The sequence below is a fragment of the Muntiacus reevesi genome, chromosome 20 (genome assembly GCF_963930625.1).
Source record: "Muntiacus reevesi chromosome 20, mMunRee1.1, whole genome shotgun sequence".
Classification (NCBI taxonomy): Eukaryota; Metazoa; Chordata; class Mammalia; order Artiodactyla; family Cervidae; genus Muntiacus; species Muntiacus reevesi.
Window position 1 is genome coordinate 29816559 of NC_089268.1, and position 18965 is coordinate 29835523.

The following is an 18965-nucleotide window of genomic DNA, read 5'->3' on the forward strand; positions in this document are numbered from 1 at the left end:
AATTCCTCTCTTTCATAGCTACTCTTACTCATTTTTCCTTATGACCTTTATTTTTTAAAAAATATTTATTTATTTAATTGGCTGCGCAGGGTCTTGGTTGCCACACAGGGGATTTTTGATCTTTGTTGCTGCATGTGAGATCTTTAGTTGTAGCACGTGGGATGTAGTTCCCTGACCAGGGATCAAACCCAAGGCCACCTGCCTTGAGAGCACAAAGTCTTAGCCATTGGACCACCAGGAAAGTCCCCACACTTCTTATTTACAGCCCCTTCCAACTCTCTTGCCTCCTGTTTTGTTTTTAATTTAAAAAAAATTATTTATTTTAGTTTGGCTGCACTGGGTCTTAGTTGTGGCATGCGAGATCTAGCTCCCTGACCCAGGATAAACCCCGGCCCACTGCCCTGGGAGCACAGACTCTTAACCACTGGACCACCAGCAAAGTCCCTTGCCTCCTATTTTATTGGCTAAATTTTCTTTATTAATATTTTTCCCTTTGCTGCTTTGAAAGTTATAATTTCTATTCCTTTAGTACTTATCCTTGAAATTTTATCTTATGTCATTAACTTCATATTTTTATAACAAAGTCTAAAAATTTAAGTATCTTTAGACTCCTAAAATATTAGCTCCCTTAGGTAGGTCTTTAGCTATCCTCCAAACTTCCTCCTGCTGCTAATTCCTGTATTATAGTTGTCTAAAATTTTAGCTCTACTTTTTTGAAGACGAAACTTTTTGTTTCTAATGTTTTTTACAGTCAATGGTATACAATATTTACCAATACTGTTGAATTATGTTTTCTTTGCTTTGTGCATCACACTCCCATTGTGGAGCCTTTCTCTCTCTCTCTCCTTAAAAGATAATTTTCAGGAGACTTTTCAGCAAGATTCCAAGGATCTCCTATGACTACCTTGGCAGTCCAGTAGGTAAGACTCTACATTCTGAATACAGGGCATGAGGGTTTGATATCTGGTGGAGGAACTAAGATCCCACAAAGTAAGATTCCACAAAGGGAAAAACAGACTTCAAAGAGGAAAAAAGAAAAGATTTCAAGAATCCCCTGGTGGAAAATTAGTTTTTTTAATGTCCAAAAACCTCTTTATTTTGCCCTCCTTTATGAATAATAGATTAAATGAATATAGACACCTTGGTTTGGTAATTTCCTCCCACTTCTTAGAAACATTAATATCAGTTCTAAAGATTTACTTGCATGTTGATGTATGGCAGAAACCAACACAATGTTGTAAAGCAATTATCCTCCAATTAAAAATAAAAAGATTTACTTGTTCTTTGATAGGTACACTGCTATTTCATTCTGGCAGCTTTTGCAGTTTTCTCTTTCATTCTTTTCAGTTGCATTACAAAGTGTTTTTAGTGTGAAATTATTTATTTTTCACATGTTGTGCTTGATATTTGGTGCATTTTCAGGGGACCTGTAAATTCTGAAAAAACAAAAAAACCTGAAGCCTTTTTCTCTTCATATTTTGCTCCTCCATTTTTTTCTCCTCTCTTCTTCTGAACTTTTGACTGGACACATGTTGGAGCGTTTTGATTTACCCTCCGTATCTCTGACCTTACTTGGTTTCTGCCATTTAGTGATTCTCTGTGTCTGTGCTGTGTGTTAGTAAACTTCTCAAAGGGTGCCAACCCAGCACTATCTTACATTCATGAATTCTCTCATTGACTGGTTGTAGTTTTTTACCTTTAAAAAATATTTTGTCTATTATTAGTATGTCTTTGAAAGAGGAGGGAGTAGTGGTGGCTGCGTGAATTTACATCCTCATCTTGATGCCAAATCATTTTTCTATATTACTGCTATTAACCCTTGACATGTCATATTAATGCTAGTAAATCCTCTTTTGCTATCATTTGCCCTTTGATTTTTTATGGCATTATTTTCCATGTTGAAATTTTTGTTTTGTTTTTGGTGATCTGTCAATATTTTAGTTTTATGTCTTCTTTTTTTTTTTAGTCATTCAAAACAGCTCTCTCACATTAAGGATAAATATTATTCTAAATTTTAATATTTTCATATTTGATCTTTAAATTACCTAGAATTTTTGTTTATGGTATACAGTGCAAGTCTAACTTTGTTTCTTTCTAGATAGTCAATTATGGCAACAAGTTGGGACTATATCAAGCTAAAAAGCTTCTGCATAGCAAAAGAAACAATGAACAAAATGGAAAAACAACGTATGGGATGAGAGAAAATGTTTGCAAGTCATATATCGAATAAGAGGTTAATATCCAACGTGTTTAAGAAACTCCTACAGTTCAATAGTAAAATCCCACAAATAATACAATTAAACAGTCTATTGAAGAGACTGGGGCTTCCCTGGTGGCTCAGGCAGTAAAATGTCCACCTGCAACGCTGGTGACCCAGGTTCGATCCCTGGGTCGGGAAGATCCCTGGAGAAGGGAATGGCAGCCCACTGCAGTGGAGAATGGAATGGCAACCCACCCCTGTTCTTGCCTGGAGAATCCCACGGACAGAGGACGCCAGCAAGCTGCAGTCCATGGGATCGCAGAGAGTCAAACACAACTGAGTGACTAACACTTTAAGGGACTGGATAGACATTTTTCCAAAGGAGACATACATATGGCCAAAAGGTACATGAAAAGGTGCTCAACATCACTAGTCATCAGGGAAATGCAAATCAAAAGCACAGTGACATATCACCTCACACCTGTCAGAATGGCTATCATCGAAAAGACAACAAATGCTGCCGAGAATGTGGAGAAAAGGGTACCTTGGTGCACTGTTGGTGAATGTAAATTGGTGCAGCTACTATGGAAAACAGTATGGAAGATCCTCAAAAAAATTAAAACTAGAACTACCATAGCATCCAGCAATCCCACTTCTGGCTATATGTCTGAAGGAAATAAAATCCAGAATTCAGAGAGATATCTGCATTCCCATGTTAACTGCCCTTTGTTCCCAAAAGCCATCACTTGGAAACAACCTTAAGTATTCATCAACAGACGAATGGAGAAAGCAAATACTATTGTGTGTGTGTATTTTATTTATTTAAAATATTTATTTGGCTGTGTCAGGTCTTAGTTGTGGATAAAGCAAATACAGTCATGTCTTGAAGTGAAGTCACTCAGTCGTGTCTGACTCTTTGCGACCCTATGGACCGTAGCCCACCAGGATCCTCAGTCCATGGGATTTTCCAGGCAAGAATACTGGAGTGGGTTGCCATTTCCTTCTCCAGGGGATCTTCCTGACCCAGGGATTGAACCTGGGTCTCCCGCATTGTAGGCAAACACTTTACCATCTGAGCTACCAGGGAAGCCCTACAGTCAGGTCTTAGTTGTGGATAAAGCAAACACTGTATATAGTCAGGTCTTAGTTGTGGATAAAGTAAATACTGTATATAGCCAGGTCTTAGTTGTGGCCTGAAGAATCTTCATTGTGTCACATGGAATCTTGTTGCACAGGTTCCCGAGTGCGTACTCTTTCTTAGCTGCGGCACATGGGCTTATTTCCTCTGTGGCATGTGGGATTTAGCTCCCCAGTGGATTCTTAACTACTGGATCACCAAAGTCTCTCAAATGTATTTAAAGTCAGCCATAAAAAGATGGAAATCCTGACGTTTGTGACAATAAGAATGGACATGGTTGCATTGGGCTAAGTAAAATGTCAGACAGTGAAAGTCATGTCTGACTCTTTGCTACACTCCATGGAATTCTCCAGGCCAGAATACTGGAGTGGGTAGCCTTTCCCTTCTCCAGGGGATCTTCCCAACCCAGGGATTGAAGCCAGGTCTCCCCCATTATGGGCAGATTCTTTACCAACTGAACCATAAGGGAAGCCCAGGAATACTGGAGTGGGTAGCCTATCCCTTCACCAGGGAATCTTCCCAACCCAGGAACTTAACCAGGGTCTCCTGAATTGCAGGGGAATTCTTTACCAACTGAGCTGCCAAGGAAGCCTGATATGTCAGACAAATGGCAGACAAGAGAAAGACAAATACTGTAGGATTTCACTTGTATATGGAAACTAAAAGCACCGAACTCATAGACACAGATAGAATGCTGGTTGCCAGGGTCTGAGGGGTGAGAAAAATTTGAAGGTGTGGATCAAGGGGTATAATACAAAATTTCAGTTAATAAGTTTCAGGGATGTCATGTACAGTGTGTGACTATAGTTTAATATATACTCAAAAGTTGCTACAAGAATAGATCTTTAATTAGCTCTCACCATAACAATGACAACAACAAAAAAGTTATTTATGTGAGGTGAAGGATGTGTTAACTAACCTTATTGTGGTAAACATCTCACAATATGTACATGTGCCAAATCATCACATCACATCACATCACATTAAGCCTTCATAATGCTGTATGTCAATTATATCAATAAAGCTGGGGGTGGGAGAAGGTGAGATGTCTTCAGGAGCTAGGCAGACAAGAGGCAGTAGGAAGTGGTAGGAAAAATAAAACATCCATCCTCTCTAAAGTCATACAAATTATTATGTCTAAAATCACTATGTCAAATGAAACCTACCTATAAGTTAAATTCTGCCTCCAGGAGCCAGCAGTTTAGGATGAGAATAAACTATAAAATATTATACAAATGTTAAGATGCTTTAATTTCACCTCAAAGCAAACAGAGGAAGGCCTTTTCATAACATTTCTGAAATGGAGGTATAACACTTCTGAAAGCCTTGGCTTCCAACAGTTTCTATAATTAAGGTAACCATATAACTCATCATCCAACCTGGATACTTTTGAGGAAGTAAGGATGTTCTATTCATTACAGCAGGTCAAAGGTGAAACCCAGCACTCTCCCAAGGTAGACCAAAATATACAATCACTCTGATTATAATAATAAAATTACCCACACCTGTCTGACCTAACTATTAAGACCAGATAAAAATGAAAGATGTGTTTCTCGAGGGAGACAGATGGCAGATGCTGGAGAGAGAGGAGGAAAGGGTGGCAGCTGGGATCCAGATGAAATGGGAAGAGAGAAAGGACCCTTCCCTTATACAAGAGGGAAGGAGCAAAGGTTGCAATGCAAATGCGTTGAGCTACAGAAGGGAGTGTAGGTGTTGGTGGTTGGGGGAAGGCAATCCAGAGATCAAGTAAGCACCAAGAAGCAGGAAGAAACAGAAAAAACGAAGAATGAGCATGGACACACCAGAGTATTGAAGACGTTTGAAAAAAAAAAAAATCCGGAAGAGGACAGACTGATTCAGGTGCTACAGGGAAGTAAAAAAATCAACTAGGATGGAGAACAGAGAAAACGACCTTTCAGCAAGGAAGTTCCTTGCTGGTCCCACTGTACCAGGCATCTCCCCAGGGGAGGAATGGTTGCCTCTCCTTTTAACTGGAAACTCCCTGAGCGGGTGATTATATTTTCTATATTTGCACAAAATACTTAAAAGTGTGGAACCAAATTATAAGAGGTAGAGAAATACCCGCTTCCTTTTCATATGTTCTCCCAAGGTTTGGGCTCTGCATGAAAGAGATGCTCAAATCATTACTGGTGAACTGGCAGTGACCTTTCGGGAAGCATTTTTCCAGTCCCTCCACTCCTTCCCTGAACCTCTGAGGATGGACTTTGGTGCCCTGGTCCTTCTAATCTCAGCTAACTGCCTCATAAACACCCTTAATTAGTCCAAGGTTCAGGAATACTTACCCCATTTTATAAGCACTGTATATTCATTTGCTGAATCCATTCATTCTCAAGAGGCAGTGAGGTAGCATTGCCCATCTGTTTCCCTCTTTATAATATTTCCTACCTTCTAATTTTAACTCTTTGCTACTATTGTTTTTTTCCTCTCTCCTTTTCCTCTCTCTCTGATTCTCTAATTAATAGACTCTGACCTCCATCGTCTCTGTTATTTTCTCTTTTCCTAGAACCAGTGTCCACAGCTGACTTCTAGACTTCCAACAGACTTGAAGAAGCCCTTGGCCCCATCATGGCCCATCAACAGTTTTCCGGTAAGCTTCAAGAAGAAGTGATTTGCCCCATTTGCATGGATATTCTGCAGTACCCTGCTACCATCGACTGCGGGCACAACTTCTGCCTCAGTTGCATCACTCAGAGCGGGGAAGCAGCAGACAGCACCCTTAAATGTCCCCTCTGCAACAAAATTGTGAGGAGGGACACGATCACACCCAACTGGCTCTTGGTAAATCTGGTGGAGAAAATCCAAGCTATGGATCCCTCGGAGATGCAGCCAGAAAAGGAAGAGCTGAGATGTCTAAGGCACGGAGAGAAGTGTCATTACTTCTGTGAGGTCGATGGCAAGTTCCTCTGCGTGGTGTGTTGTCAATCCAAGGACCACAAAACCCACAACGAAACTCTGATAGAAGAAGCTGCCCAGAGTTATCAGGTAGATATTTGGGGGTCCCTTCTCTGTTCCCCCATCAGTCCAGGAGTTCAGTGAGGACCTGGAAACTGTCATCTCCTCCCTCTGGGTTTGTACCCATTGCCCCCATCTGAGTAGAAAATTTGCAGTCAGGCCCAGTAGTTTCAAAAGTCTAAGACTGGAGAACTGATGCTTGTTGTGACCAAGGTATAATGAGAATGGAAAAAACACGGAATTTCGAATCAGAGGTGTAAGTTCAGGTTCAGACTCCTAAACTTTCTATAGATCCTTCAGGGAGTCACTTTACTTCTCTGAGCTTCAGGTGCCTCCTCTTTAAATGGGGCAAATAAATTGTACTTCTTAAGAGTCGTAGGTATGACAAATGAGAGAAGGTTTGTGGAAGTCCTTTGATAGCCCTCAAAGCACATCCAAATATTAGTCATAATTTATTAGTTGTAACTTATTACCACATTCCTTTTTTGTAGGTCACTTAGGCTCCAGAGTTCTTCCTCCCCCATCACACCCCAACCCCCAGCTTGAACAGGAAAGGGGGATCTATTAATAATGACACAAGGACTCGCCCACCACCCCAAGAGATCAGGAGGGCATCACGAGGTCAGGAGGGCTCCAGGCACAGCTTGTCAAGACAACTCTCTCCCAACAGGAGCGGATCCAATCACAAATTGAGGTCTTGCAGCAAAAGGAGAGGGAGATAATTCAGACAAAGTCACAAGGTGAACACAGGATCAGTGTCTTCATGGTAAGAAAAAACTCAGGTGTGGGTCTCTCTGTCCATGAACTCGAAAGCAGAAACAGTATCTCTGCAGAACTCCTAGAATTCCTTATTACACTGACCACTCAAAAAGACCTCATTGACAAAGAAACAGATACAGAATGGGATGGAGGGTAGGAGGGACAGAAAGAATTGTGGCATCAGGGGTGAGGGTGTGTTCCAGCCTTCTCCTCTTCTACAGCACTTGGATTGCCAGTGCTAGCACCTCCCACGTCCAGCCTCGTGTTGTTGGAGTAGGTTGGCTGCTTTGGTCTCCTCCACCTGGGGACAGGCAGTGTAAGGAAAGCTGGTGCTGGTCTTAGAATTGGAAATACCAGTTTTAAGACCCATCTCTGCCCCTCACAGTCCCTTACTTACCTAGAAACTGACTTCTCAAGTTAGAAAATGAAGACACTATGAACCCACTCAAATATCTGTATCTGTTTTGTGTGTGGGTGTGTGTAAAAGGGAAAAAAAAACTATGTGAAAGCAGATTATAAACTTAAAAGATTTCTGGAAATATGAGTACTTAATACTTAGGTATTAAGTATTATCTACCTGTCCTTGAAGGCAAAAAATGTAAATAAATAACCTAAAATGAAAACAAGGCACATAGTAAGGGCTTTCAAAAGTTTGTTCTCCTCCCATTTCCTTTCCTCCATGTCTGCCACTGCACGTTGCTCAGAATAAACTTAATAAAATGATAACTTTGAATAAAATGAGATAGAAGGAACTTTGAGGCCATCCTCTCATCTTCTGAATGTCCACTTTCTTGCCCCCAGACCCAGGTGGAATTAGAGAAGCAGAAGGTCATCACAGCCTTCAACCAGCTGCATCAGGTGCTAAAGGAGGAGGAGAGCTTCCTCTTGTCCCGGATCAACTGGCTGGGTCAGGAGATCTCCAAGGGGGAGAAATTCTATGTCGTCTCCACCAAGACGCAGCTGAACAATCTCAGGAAGCTTAAGGATTCCCTGAAGTCCAGGCAGTGTCTGCCACCAGGCCAGCTGCTCCAGGTGAGTGTCCCTCGGGGACCAAGTTGTAAAAACATAGGGACCCCTCCCCAGTTACAGATCAGAGTACTGATCACGTGGCAGGATACCAGAGTTGCCTCCATCTTCCTTCCCCCAGCTCAGTGCTGTCCAATAGAAACACTGTGTGAGCCATAATTTACAAATATATTTCACACTATGTATATAATTTAGAAGTACAATGTGAGCTATATGTGTAATTTAGAATTCTTTTGCAAGCCACAAATATGACTTAAACTTTTTTCTTGTAGCCACATTAAAAAGATAAAAAAACACAGGTAAAATTAAGTGAAATATTTTATTTTACCCAATATATCCAAAGTATTATAATTTCAATCATTAACCAATATTTTTAAAGTATAAATGAAATATTTTATGAACTTCTTCCTTTAAAAAATTTGAGTCTTTAAAATCTGGTATATGTTTGGCAGATCTCAGTTCAGACATCATATTTTGAATGGTTGAATTAAATGACTCTGACCAAATCAATATAGTTGTGGTCAATGGAAAAAGTATTTTACACTATTTCAGTTTTTTTTTAATTTAAATTTGGATTGGTGACTCTAATAAAATTTAAAAATTTGGTTTCTTGTCGTACTAGCCATGTTTCAAAGTGTTCAATAGCCACGTGTGACTGGTGGCTGTCATACTGGACAGTGCGGGTCTAGGTGGTGCACAAGATAAGCTGAGCTCCCTCCTGAATTCCTCTCCCACTCCCACTAGTTCAGAAATCCATTTCTTTTTTTTTTTTTTAAGAAAGACCACACAAAGCCATTCCAGCCCTTTTCCTGTCTGTCTTCTCCCTTCTCCGGTTTAGTCTCAGAGACAAAACTTATTTTCAAACAACTCAGTTAGTTCCTCTCGAGGTCTGATCATTTTCCTGCCTACTGACATATTGGACACTTCTTGGAGGAACCTTTATGGAGATGTTCATATGGGAAGAGAGATGTTCTCATTCCACCTGCTCTACCCCATGCCCTGCATGGTCGGTACTTCCTCCTTGGCTCCCATGAATCAGCCAAGTGTTAAGACTGTGCTGTTTTTCTTTCTCTTCTAGGACATCAAAATTGCCTTGTGCAGGTATGATGGGCAACCCCAAGTGCATTTTGCCCACTGAGTCATTCATCTTACAATGCTCAACATACATTCAAATACTCAACATTCTTCCCTCCCAAGTTCCTGTCTATTCTATCTAACTGCAGTCAGGTACTTAGGCTGCAGCTTAAGCTGAGTTGGTTACTAAAGAGAAGAGCTGTTTCTCTTTACTTTCCTATTTCTTCATCACAGATTCTCCTATTTGCTTGCACTTCCTGCATGACCCCTTGCTCAACTAGATGGCTCCTGGGTCTCCTACCCCGTCTCTCTGCTCCCTTCCTCTCTGCTTCTTTCTGGCTTATCTCCCATCTGCATTTCCATATCACACTATGCCCCACCACACCCTGTCCCCATATCCCTAGCCCTGGCCTCCTGACTCTCAGCTCACTATCCTCTGATTTCCTTCCCCACCCCCAAGGCTCCATCACCTCATCCCCACCTCTTTGTCACAGCTCTTCCCCCCCTGCACCCCATCCCTTGATCTCACCATCCAGTTCAGCCATATCTTCCTAGGAGTGAAGGATTTCGCTTTCTCAACCCAACCCCTGTTTCAATGGGCCTGGAGAAAAAATTCAGTGACATCAAATCACGGCATGATTCCCTCACAGAGAGCATGAAGAGATTCAAAGGTAAGGAAGAGGCTGTCACTAACTCAGTTCACCTCCCTTTGGGGGATTCTTCCTCCATCACCCCGAGGAAATGGAACTGTAGCTCATCCATGCCAATAGTAATTATATAGGACATTTCCAATGCCAGGCTCTGTGCTGGGCACTTTTCAGGCATCTTTATCTTTCTTTTCAGGCATTTCTTGCACTCTGTCTTCATCATGTTTCACCTGTTTGCTTCTCTGACTCTTCTTGCGAAAGCTGTGAGAGGTTCCCATGCCTGGCACAGTGACTGGCAGGAAGGTGGTAGACCAGTTGTCTGGTGGGCCAGAACTGGGATTCAAACTATTTCTGATTATAGAACACAAGAAAATAGATTCAAAGTCAATGACATTTTAGGGAAATCCTTCTTGCAGCCTTGCAGGGAAACAGAAGTCAGACAGAAATAGATGACTTGGACTTCAGATATTTGGTCAGATATTTTTCAAAAACATGTCTGGGATTACAACTAGGAAGACAGCTGTGTATTTATAAGGACTCCCTTCACAGCAAAGGTTGTGCTTGTCTAAACCAGGAGTAGAGAGAGCTGGATGGAGTTTATTCCCAGGAAATATCACAAGAGTCTCCCACCCCAAGACCCCTCCCATATGCCTCTGGAAAAAGAGGACCAAGACAATGTCCCCAAGAATACCACTCGTTCAGCTAAGAATCTCCATTCCCCAGACACAAAGTTTTTGTTCTTAATTTTGTTGTTTTGAACTTTTCTTTTCCTTAGTAACTGCTTTGCTTTGTCCAGTTCTCCCATCCCACGTGGTGTAATCTCATGTAATCCAACAATTTGATAGTCATTTCAGGTTTTCATAGTCATTCCAATTTGGTTCTGAAGTTCCCTGGTGGCCTAGTGGTTGGGATGCCGGCTTTTCACTGCCATGGCCTGGGTTCAATCTCACATAGAAGAACTACAATCTAAAAAATAAAATTAAATAGTTTTGCTTCAGTTTAGAATTTCAATAAAGGGATTTATTACCTTTTCACTTTGGCACAGGCTGGGATCGGGCATGGAGAAGGGGGCTACAAATACACTCTCTACCTTTTGGCACAGATGAACGTGGTCTGCTGTATTTTCTCCCCCCTATCCCCACACACAGTCCCCTAACTCCCACCTGGCCTTCTTAAAGTCCACTGGATGGAGGGGGTGCTGGGGGCCTACTTACAACCCTGGTCTAATCTCCATAGCTGCCTAGTCTGAGGATGGTTGCCTCCTGTTGGGGAATGACTGGGTCTGGGAAACCAGAGGTGGAGGGGGTTGGTGGCTGGACCCTGAAGGCCCTGGAAGCATAGCATTCCTGGCCAGTGTTTGCTCTGGCTCCAGGTGTGTGGACCCCTCATAAGAGGGTCGCTGAGCATTCCCTATGGCTGGGCTGGTGGCCCTCAGAGGAGATCCCCTGTGTCTCCCTCCACCTATACCCAGGGCTGGCTCTCTCCTGTCCTGGAGCTCCAGGGCACTAGAAGGGTCCAGAGGCCCAGAGGCAGCCCCTCATCTAGGAGTCCCACTCTATAGCTCTTCCCTCAGTCCAGCACCCCTACAGCAAGTGCAGGCCGGACCCGGGCCATCGTCCCTGAGTGGTGGGCTCATTCTCCAACCACAGAAAGTCTTTTGTCCTCTGCCCCGATTTCCATGAGGGTACACAGACATTGACAGTCCTCCATGTCTGGGAGACGGGGGCACAGAACTCCCTCCTGGGGCAGAACCAGGACAGAAGGGCACTGAGCGCCTTGGTCTGGAGCTCGCTTGCCTTTCCTCTCTCGAGTCTTCTCTTATCGGGAGGAGAGGGATTGCCCCCCAGGCTTTAAGTAGGTGGGACCATCCTTTACCACAGCCTGTGCCTGAGTGGCGGGCACCACAGCAGAGCTTCTTCTGAAGCCAAAGCGTGAGGCCAAACAGCACCTTTTGTCCCTCAGCCCTTTCTCCTCAGTTCTCCTCACTAGGAAGGGCCTAGATTCGTGCTGCCCGATATGTTGGCTACTAGCCACACATGCACTTGGGCATTTGAAATGTGGCTCGTCCAAAGTCAGCTGTGCTGCTAGTGAAGGAAACATGTCAGATTTTACAAGACTCAGTGTGAAAATAGAGTGTAAAATATAGTAATAACTTTTTATAGGTTGAAAGGCAATATTTTTTAAATAATGAATTATTTTTTTTTAGTTTTTTAAAATTTTTTTATTTTTTAATTTTTTCATTTATTTTTATTAGTTGGAGACTAATTACTTTACAATATTGTAGTGGTTTTTGCCATACATTGACATGAATCAGCCATGGATTTACATGTTAAATAATGGTTTAAATAGAAGATATAATTAAAAATTAATTTTTTCAGTTTCTTTTTACTTTACTTTTTGTAATGTGACTACTAAGAAAGTAAGTAAATGTTAGTCACTCAGTCGTACCCAACTCTTTGCGACCCTGTGGACTGCAGCCCACCAGGCTCCTGTGTCCATGAGATTTTCCAGGCAAGGATACTGGAGTGGGTTGCCATTTCCTTTTCCAGGGGATCTTCCTGACCCAGGGATTGAACCCAGGTCTCCTGTACTGCAGGCAGATTCTTTACTGACTGAGCTACAAGGGAAGCCCTTCCCTGGTGACTACTAGAAAATTTAATGTTATTTGTGACTTGAGGGTATTTCTATTGGACAGTGCTGGGCTAGAGAGCCACTCCAGGATAACAGAAAGAGCATCTCTCAGAGTTTTACACCTTGGTCCACTAGGAATATGAGATTCAAGTTCAAGGCATTTGAAATTTGGTGCCCGCTGTGTGATCATGGGTTCCTGGTTCAAACTCTCTGAATTTACTCCATCTCATTCTTTTCTCTCTCCACAGACAATCTCCAGGCTGACAGCAAGAAAGATAAAAGCAAATTCCTCAGAGGCATGACTGAGGAAGACAGAATGAGCTGTAAGTGATGACTGCTCCTGCCATTTGGGGAAAGTGAAAAAAGCAAAGGGGAAGAATTCTCTCTCTGGTTACACGGAGGCCAAATATAGGTGAATCCCCATTCCTCATCAAGGCAGAAGCACAGGCATATGGATATATTTTATTATTTTAAACTCAGGTAACTCACAAAACAGACTAATCCCAAAATTTTGAAATATTTAAAAGTAACAGAAAATTCTGGGACTTCCCTGATTGTGCAGTGGGTAAGACTCCATGCTTCTAATTCAGGGGGCATGGGTTTGATCCCTGGTTGGGGAACTAAGATCCCATATGTTGCATGACATGCCTGCCCCCCCCCCGCCCCCGAAAAAAAGTAACAGAAAGTTGTAAATTTATTCCTCCATTCCTCAGAGTAAGGGAGGAAAAGATAAGACAAGGAAAAGACAAAAGCAGCTCAGTCTCTGCAGTAGTAGCTGCCATCAGCCATAGGCTGGGTTTCTGGTTGTAAGTCAGGTCATGACAGCCCAGGGGAGGGAGACCTCCTGTAACCGCAGCCTATGCCCAAACCATCAGAGATGGCCCTGCTATCTGAGATGGTAACACCAGAAGTACCATTTCTTCAAGAGCCACCATGTGCTAAGCAGTCCACATCCAGAAGTTCAAAATCTCACTACCATCCTCCTAGACAGGTGTTATTATTGGCAATTTGCAATCAATAAGGCCCCTGCAACTTCAGAGAGGTGAAGTAAATTACCCAAGTCACATGACTATTAAGTGGAAAAGACAGCATTAGAAATCATTTTGCCAAAGCCAGAAACTACACAATGCCTTCCAAAGCCAAGAGCAGAACTTAAGATTCTGTTCCACCAATGTTTCTCCACCAGAGGAGCTATTGGGGTTTGCGCATGGTAAGTCTCCACTGTGCTCTCTGTCTGTGGTCTGCTGAATCACATCCCAGGCCTCAGGAAACATTCTAGGCCAGTAGAATAACCCCTCCTTTGCAGGCATTGGGACAACCTGAAAGGTTTCTATACTTCCTCATGACCTGGGGGGCAGCCCTCACTGAGAATCACCAATTCTTGTTCTTATTGATGGTGGCAGGCTGTTTGGTTTTTAGTTGGCAGCTTCCAGTTATCGAGACCAATATTGGCTTTATCTCACCAATTCCTAGGGTACCTGTCAGAGAAAAACTATCCTAAAATGAACAAAACTTCGGAGCCTGAGTCGACCCCTCCAGGTAAGTGTCCTGCCCCTGAATGCTGGTGGCTTCTAATGGTGAAGTCAAGGAACCTCCAAGTCTACAGGGGGTCAAATGCTGTCCCCACCCAAGCACCTGGAGGGTATGCAGTTAATGGTCAAGAATCCACCTGCAATGCGGGAGACTAGGTTCTATCCCTGGGTCGAGAAGATCCCCTGGAGAAGGGAATGGCTACCCACTCCAGTATTCTTGCATGGAGAATTCCATGGACAGAGGAGCCTGGCGGGCTACAGTCCATGGAGTCACAAAGAATCTGATACGACTGAGTGACTAACGCACACACATACAATTAAAAGGAAAAATTACAATTAGAGGGAAAAAATAACTAAAGTAAGTTTAACCAGTGAAGACAGCTTACAATTAGAGGGGTTTTAATAAACTGTTCCCTTATCTATCATTCAGTAAGGCAAGCCCAAGAATTTCTGTTGATCCCCAGCTACTGGAACCACGTGGGCAGTTTCACTTTCCTTAGTCTACCCCTGATTCCTCCTGCTGTGTCTAGAGCTTGGTAGCACTTTCTGACATTGCTGCTTTGCCCCCACTGACCTCTCTTCTCTCCTCTCCTTCTCCCTCAAAGTTGACAGAACAACTAAATCAGTGCTGCCAAATCCCAAACTCTCAATTTCACTCAGCCCACTCTTCCGGAGCCGAAACACGGCCTCTTTTGTTTCTTATTCATCAAACCTGGACAGCTCCGAGAACCTGGGGAGCCCTGGAGCTACGAATATTGAAGAGCTCAAGACGGTGATAGGTGAGTGGCTGAGAACAGTGTAAGGTCCCTGAGGGAGTGGAGATGGGGATGGAGGTGAGAACTTGGAGAAGGGAGCAGGTGTTTTCAAGCAAAAGGAGGAAGACGACCCAGCACCAGGCTTCTATTTACTGCTTTGGCTGTGGTGCCCCCTGGTGGATAAAGGAAGTCACTATAGTTGGCTGCTCTGGTCCACTATTTTTTTTCAACTACCAAGGCATCAGTTTAGCCAGGGTGGAATTTAGAGACCAGTAAGAACTGCCTGGGCCCCAATCCACCTAACTCATCCTCAGATTCTGACCACTCTTCTTCCTTTTCCCCACATTCCCACATCCTCCATTTCTCCTACAAGCCCCATCCAGTAAGTAAACATTAAATCATACTAGAGTAAGAGGAGGACTTCCCTGTAGCTCAAACGGTCAAGAATCTGCCTGCAACGCAGAACACCAGGGTTCGATCCCTGGGTTGGGAAGATCCTCTGGAGAAAGCAATGGCAAGCCACTCCAGTATTCTTGCCTGGAGAATCCCATAGACAGAGGAGCCTGTCGGGCTACAGTCTGTGGGGCTGCAAAGAGTCCGACATGACTGAGCAACTAAGACACAGACAGGAGTAAGAGGATGAGGCCCCCATTCCTAAGTCTTTGGCAAGGACTGGAACCACAGCTTCTCAAGCCATTGTTGAGGGAGGGTGGGGGCCTTATACCTTTGACAAGCTATAACTTAATATCCAAATCCAATTAAAAGTGTGTGTGGGGCAGACTTCCCCAGTGGTTAAGACTCCATGCTTCCACTTCAGGGGCGGTGGGTTCCAACCCTGGTGGGGGAACCAAGATACTGCATGCTGCGCGCCCACCGCCCCGCCCCGCCCCCCAAAGTGTGCACATGTGGTGAGAAGGGGGCTGACAGTTCCTCCTTCTGCACTCCACCCCTCCACTGAACCCTGTTTTTGAGGGGTTGTACTTTAGAAAATTACTCGAGCTCAGACCATCTGAACCTCGACATCTCTTATACAAGCCTCAAATCTTGTTCTAGATATGAGGACCACAGGAAACGGGAAGGAAGAGGAGATAGTCTCAGTTCTGAGTGTTGAAATGACACCTCCCCACCACCAATGGAGACCACCCTCAGAGCTGCATAGGGTGAAATTTAGGGATTAACGCCAAGGAGGGGGCGGGGGCTAGGACGTCTCTGGGGCCAAAGGTGACTGTGACTATGTAGAGAAAGCCATACTAAAGGGGGCTGGATGGCTTGACCTGGGGTTGCCCCTCTTTCTCCTCATCTTTCCGCAGACCCACTGACCCTGGATGCGGCCTCGGCTCACCCAGATCTCATCATTTCCCAGGATCTGAAGACAGTGACGCTGGCGCCGGTTCTTCAGAGCGTCTGCGCTGAGCCCACCGACCCCGAGCGCTTCTATCCGTTCCGCTGTGTCCTGGGCTTGCCAGGCCTCTGCTCCGGCTGCCAGACCTGGGAGGCGGAGCTCCAAGGGCCCGGGGGCGGGGGCTGCGTGGTGGGCGTGGCCTCGGAGCTAGTACCAAGGAAGGGCATGCTGCAGATAGAGCCCTTGAGTGGCTTTTGGGCGCTGCGCATCGCGGGCTCCGAGTGCCAGGCGCTCACCGCGGCCGGCACCCGCGAGGATCTCTCGGTCTGTCCCAGGAAAGTGGGCGTCCGCGTGAATCACGAGTGCGGCGAGGTCGTGTTCTGCGACGCGACCACGAGCAACCACCTCTACACCTTCCACGCCTCGTTTCCAGGGCAGATCTTCCCCTTTTTCCGGCTCCTGTTTCCCGGCACCCAGATCACCCTGAGTCCCTAGAGTTGTTCCTTTGCTTTCCTCTGCGTCTCCTCCCCGTTACCCCCTCGCTTTGGGATGTGTGGGATGTGTGCGGTAGGGTTGAAGCTAGACTTCCAGGAACACTTTAGGAAGGTTACACTCTTTCGGCTTCTTGATGGAGGCCTGATATCTCTGAAATTCCCCCCACGGCCCCCACACCACCCTTTACTTTTACCTTCTTTCTTTCAGTCCCCCTTTCTCCCCAGTATACTTAGGTTGAAAAGGAAGCTTCAAATACACAAGGCTATTTATTGTCGCATTATAAATCAATAGGTAACAGTGAAGATTCTGCAATGAGAATGTTGGTTGAGATGCAGCTTTCAGGGGACCACACACTGATTTGAGGCTGTGGCTTTTATCCTCGATGCCCTTGAGAGTGTGTGCAGGCTTGGCCCATCTAGACCTCTTGCTTTTGAGGGACCTGAAAAACATGACGCTGGATCGCTGGTGGTTGTCTCCCCAGAGACTCAGTCAGGTCTAGACCTTTTGCAAGTGAGGACTATCTGTCTATTATTTTAGGATGACCTCCAGGATATATTAAGTGAAAAAAAGCCAAGACAGAGAATAGTGCACACAGCATGTTACACGTTACCTAAGAAAAGGGGAAATGTAAATAGACATTTTTTTAGCTTATATTTATTTTTTAAGTGGAAGGATAAACCAAAACCTAACAAAAACACTTACCTTTGGGAGGAGGGAAAACCAAGTGGAAGACATGGAAATTAGGCTTTGGAATTATGTAAATGTTTTACATCATTATAAAACAAACTTAAATTAAAACAAGAGGAACCTAACTGTGTATGTAGTTGGTAGCTTAAATTCTCTGTAGTTGGTAACTTCTTAGGAGTTATTTTAGGTGACTTTAAAACACAGTAATTTAGCTGTATCTCCTTAGTGGAATATAGCCTAATGACAAAAAGAATTGAAAATAAAACTTAAAATTTTCAGTTATCATCTTGGTAATAATATTTTTGTTGTTATTCTGAATGTATTATGTATTATGTTGTTTAGTCCCTAAATCATATCTGACTCTTTTGTGACTCTATGGCTTCTCTGTCCATGGGATTTTCCAGGCAAGAATACTGGAATGGGTTGCCATTTCCTTCTCCAGAAGATATTCCTGATCCAGGGATCAACCTATGTCTCCTGCATTAGCAGGCCGATTCTTTACCGCTGAGCCACCTGGTTAGCCCATATATTATGTACATGTACATATATACACATATAGAATAAGATAAAGAAAATAAGCAATTATGTTAACATTACCAGGAACCAAGATTTTCAACCAGAAAGATTAGTTTTCTCTTATGATTATGACATAAAAGAAGAGAAATAAGAAGAGAAATAAAAGCATGGTGATCCCAAATTTGAATTGGAAAATCATAATGTGATAAACTCATGATGCATTTTCCTTAAAAAAATAATAAAATGTATTTCTTAGCTTCCTTCACAAAGAAGCCCTATTATTAATAATAATAGCCTCACTGGATACACTGAGCAAGCCCTGCTTACACCCAGATGAAAATCTTATTATTTCCTGCCAAAATGGCTCCTTGAAGAACTGGCTAATTCTAGGTCTGGGAGAAGAAATACACAAGATGACCCTGGAGCATTTTGTCACATCAGATTGTGAGAAAGCTACTGGAACCATATCTGGATAAAGATGGGACACTTTTAAGCATGAATGAGGATAATAATAACTACAATTAATTAATATATGTCAACTATGCAAAAGACAGAAAATTTCCACCAGTTCATCATGACAACTAAAAACTCACTGGTCACTTTTGGAAGATGCTAGAAACTGAGCTGTGATGGCGGAATGGTTAAGGCACTGGACTGTAAATCCAGTGGGGTTTGCCCGGGCAGGTTCAAATCCTGCTCACAGCATTCTTATTTGGGCTTCCCTTGTGGCTCAGTTGGTAAAGAATCCACTTGCTATGTGGGAGACCTGGGTTCAATCCCTGGGCTGGGAAGATCCTCTGGAGAAGGGAAAGGCTTACCCACTCCAGTATTCTGGCCTGGGGTTACCAAGAGTCAGACATCACTGTGCAACTTTCACTTTTCTTTCAGAAACCTTTACTTCTTCCTGAACACTGGTAAATAAAGACACAGCTTTTATGCCACCATTCTTGTAGAAATATATCTAAGATCACCAAATGGTTGAGGGACAGTTCTTTATTACAAACTCCAGCTAAGAAATGTAGACAAGGTGGAAGACTATCATCCTTTTTAACACCTAATGAAATAAAGGACCGATGGAATAATTATCAACAACTGCTAGAAACATATGTGAAAATCTTACAGGGAATCTTACAATGATGAATCATTCTGACAACACTTGAACCCACTGATCAATCCTAGCATCATAAAAA

General features: G+C 43.5%; 1 protein-coding gene and 1 non-coding gene across 2 annotated transcripts; both read left to right on the forward strand.

Moving 5' to 3' along the window:
- The first annotated feature begins 5924 nt into the window (after window positions 1–5924).
- On the forward strand, window positions 5925–16572 carry TRIM31 (tripartite motif containing 31). The gene is made up of 8 exons (XM_065912935.1): window positions 5925–6341; window positions 6982–7077; window positions 7872–8106; window positions 9707–9841; window positions 12697–12771; window positions 13922–13987; window positions 14586–14759; window positions 16046–16572. The coding sequence occupies exons 1-8, from the start codon at window positions 5925–5927 to the stop codon at window positions 16570–16572; spliced, it is 1725 nt and encodes a 574-aa protein (XP_065769007.1).
- A 1826-nt stretch (window positions 16573–18398) lies between these two features.
- Window positions 18399–18480, forward strand: TRNAY-GUA (transfer RNA tyrosine (anticodon GUA)). The gene has a single exon. It is a non-coding gene; the product is annotated as a tRNA-Tyr (tRNA).
- The last annotated feature ends 485 nt before the right edge of the window (window positions 18481–18965 follow it).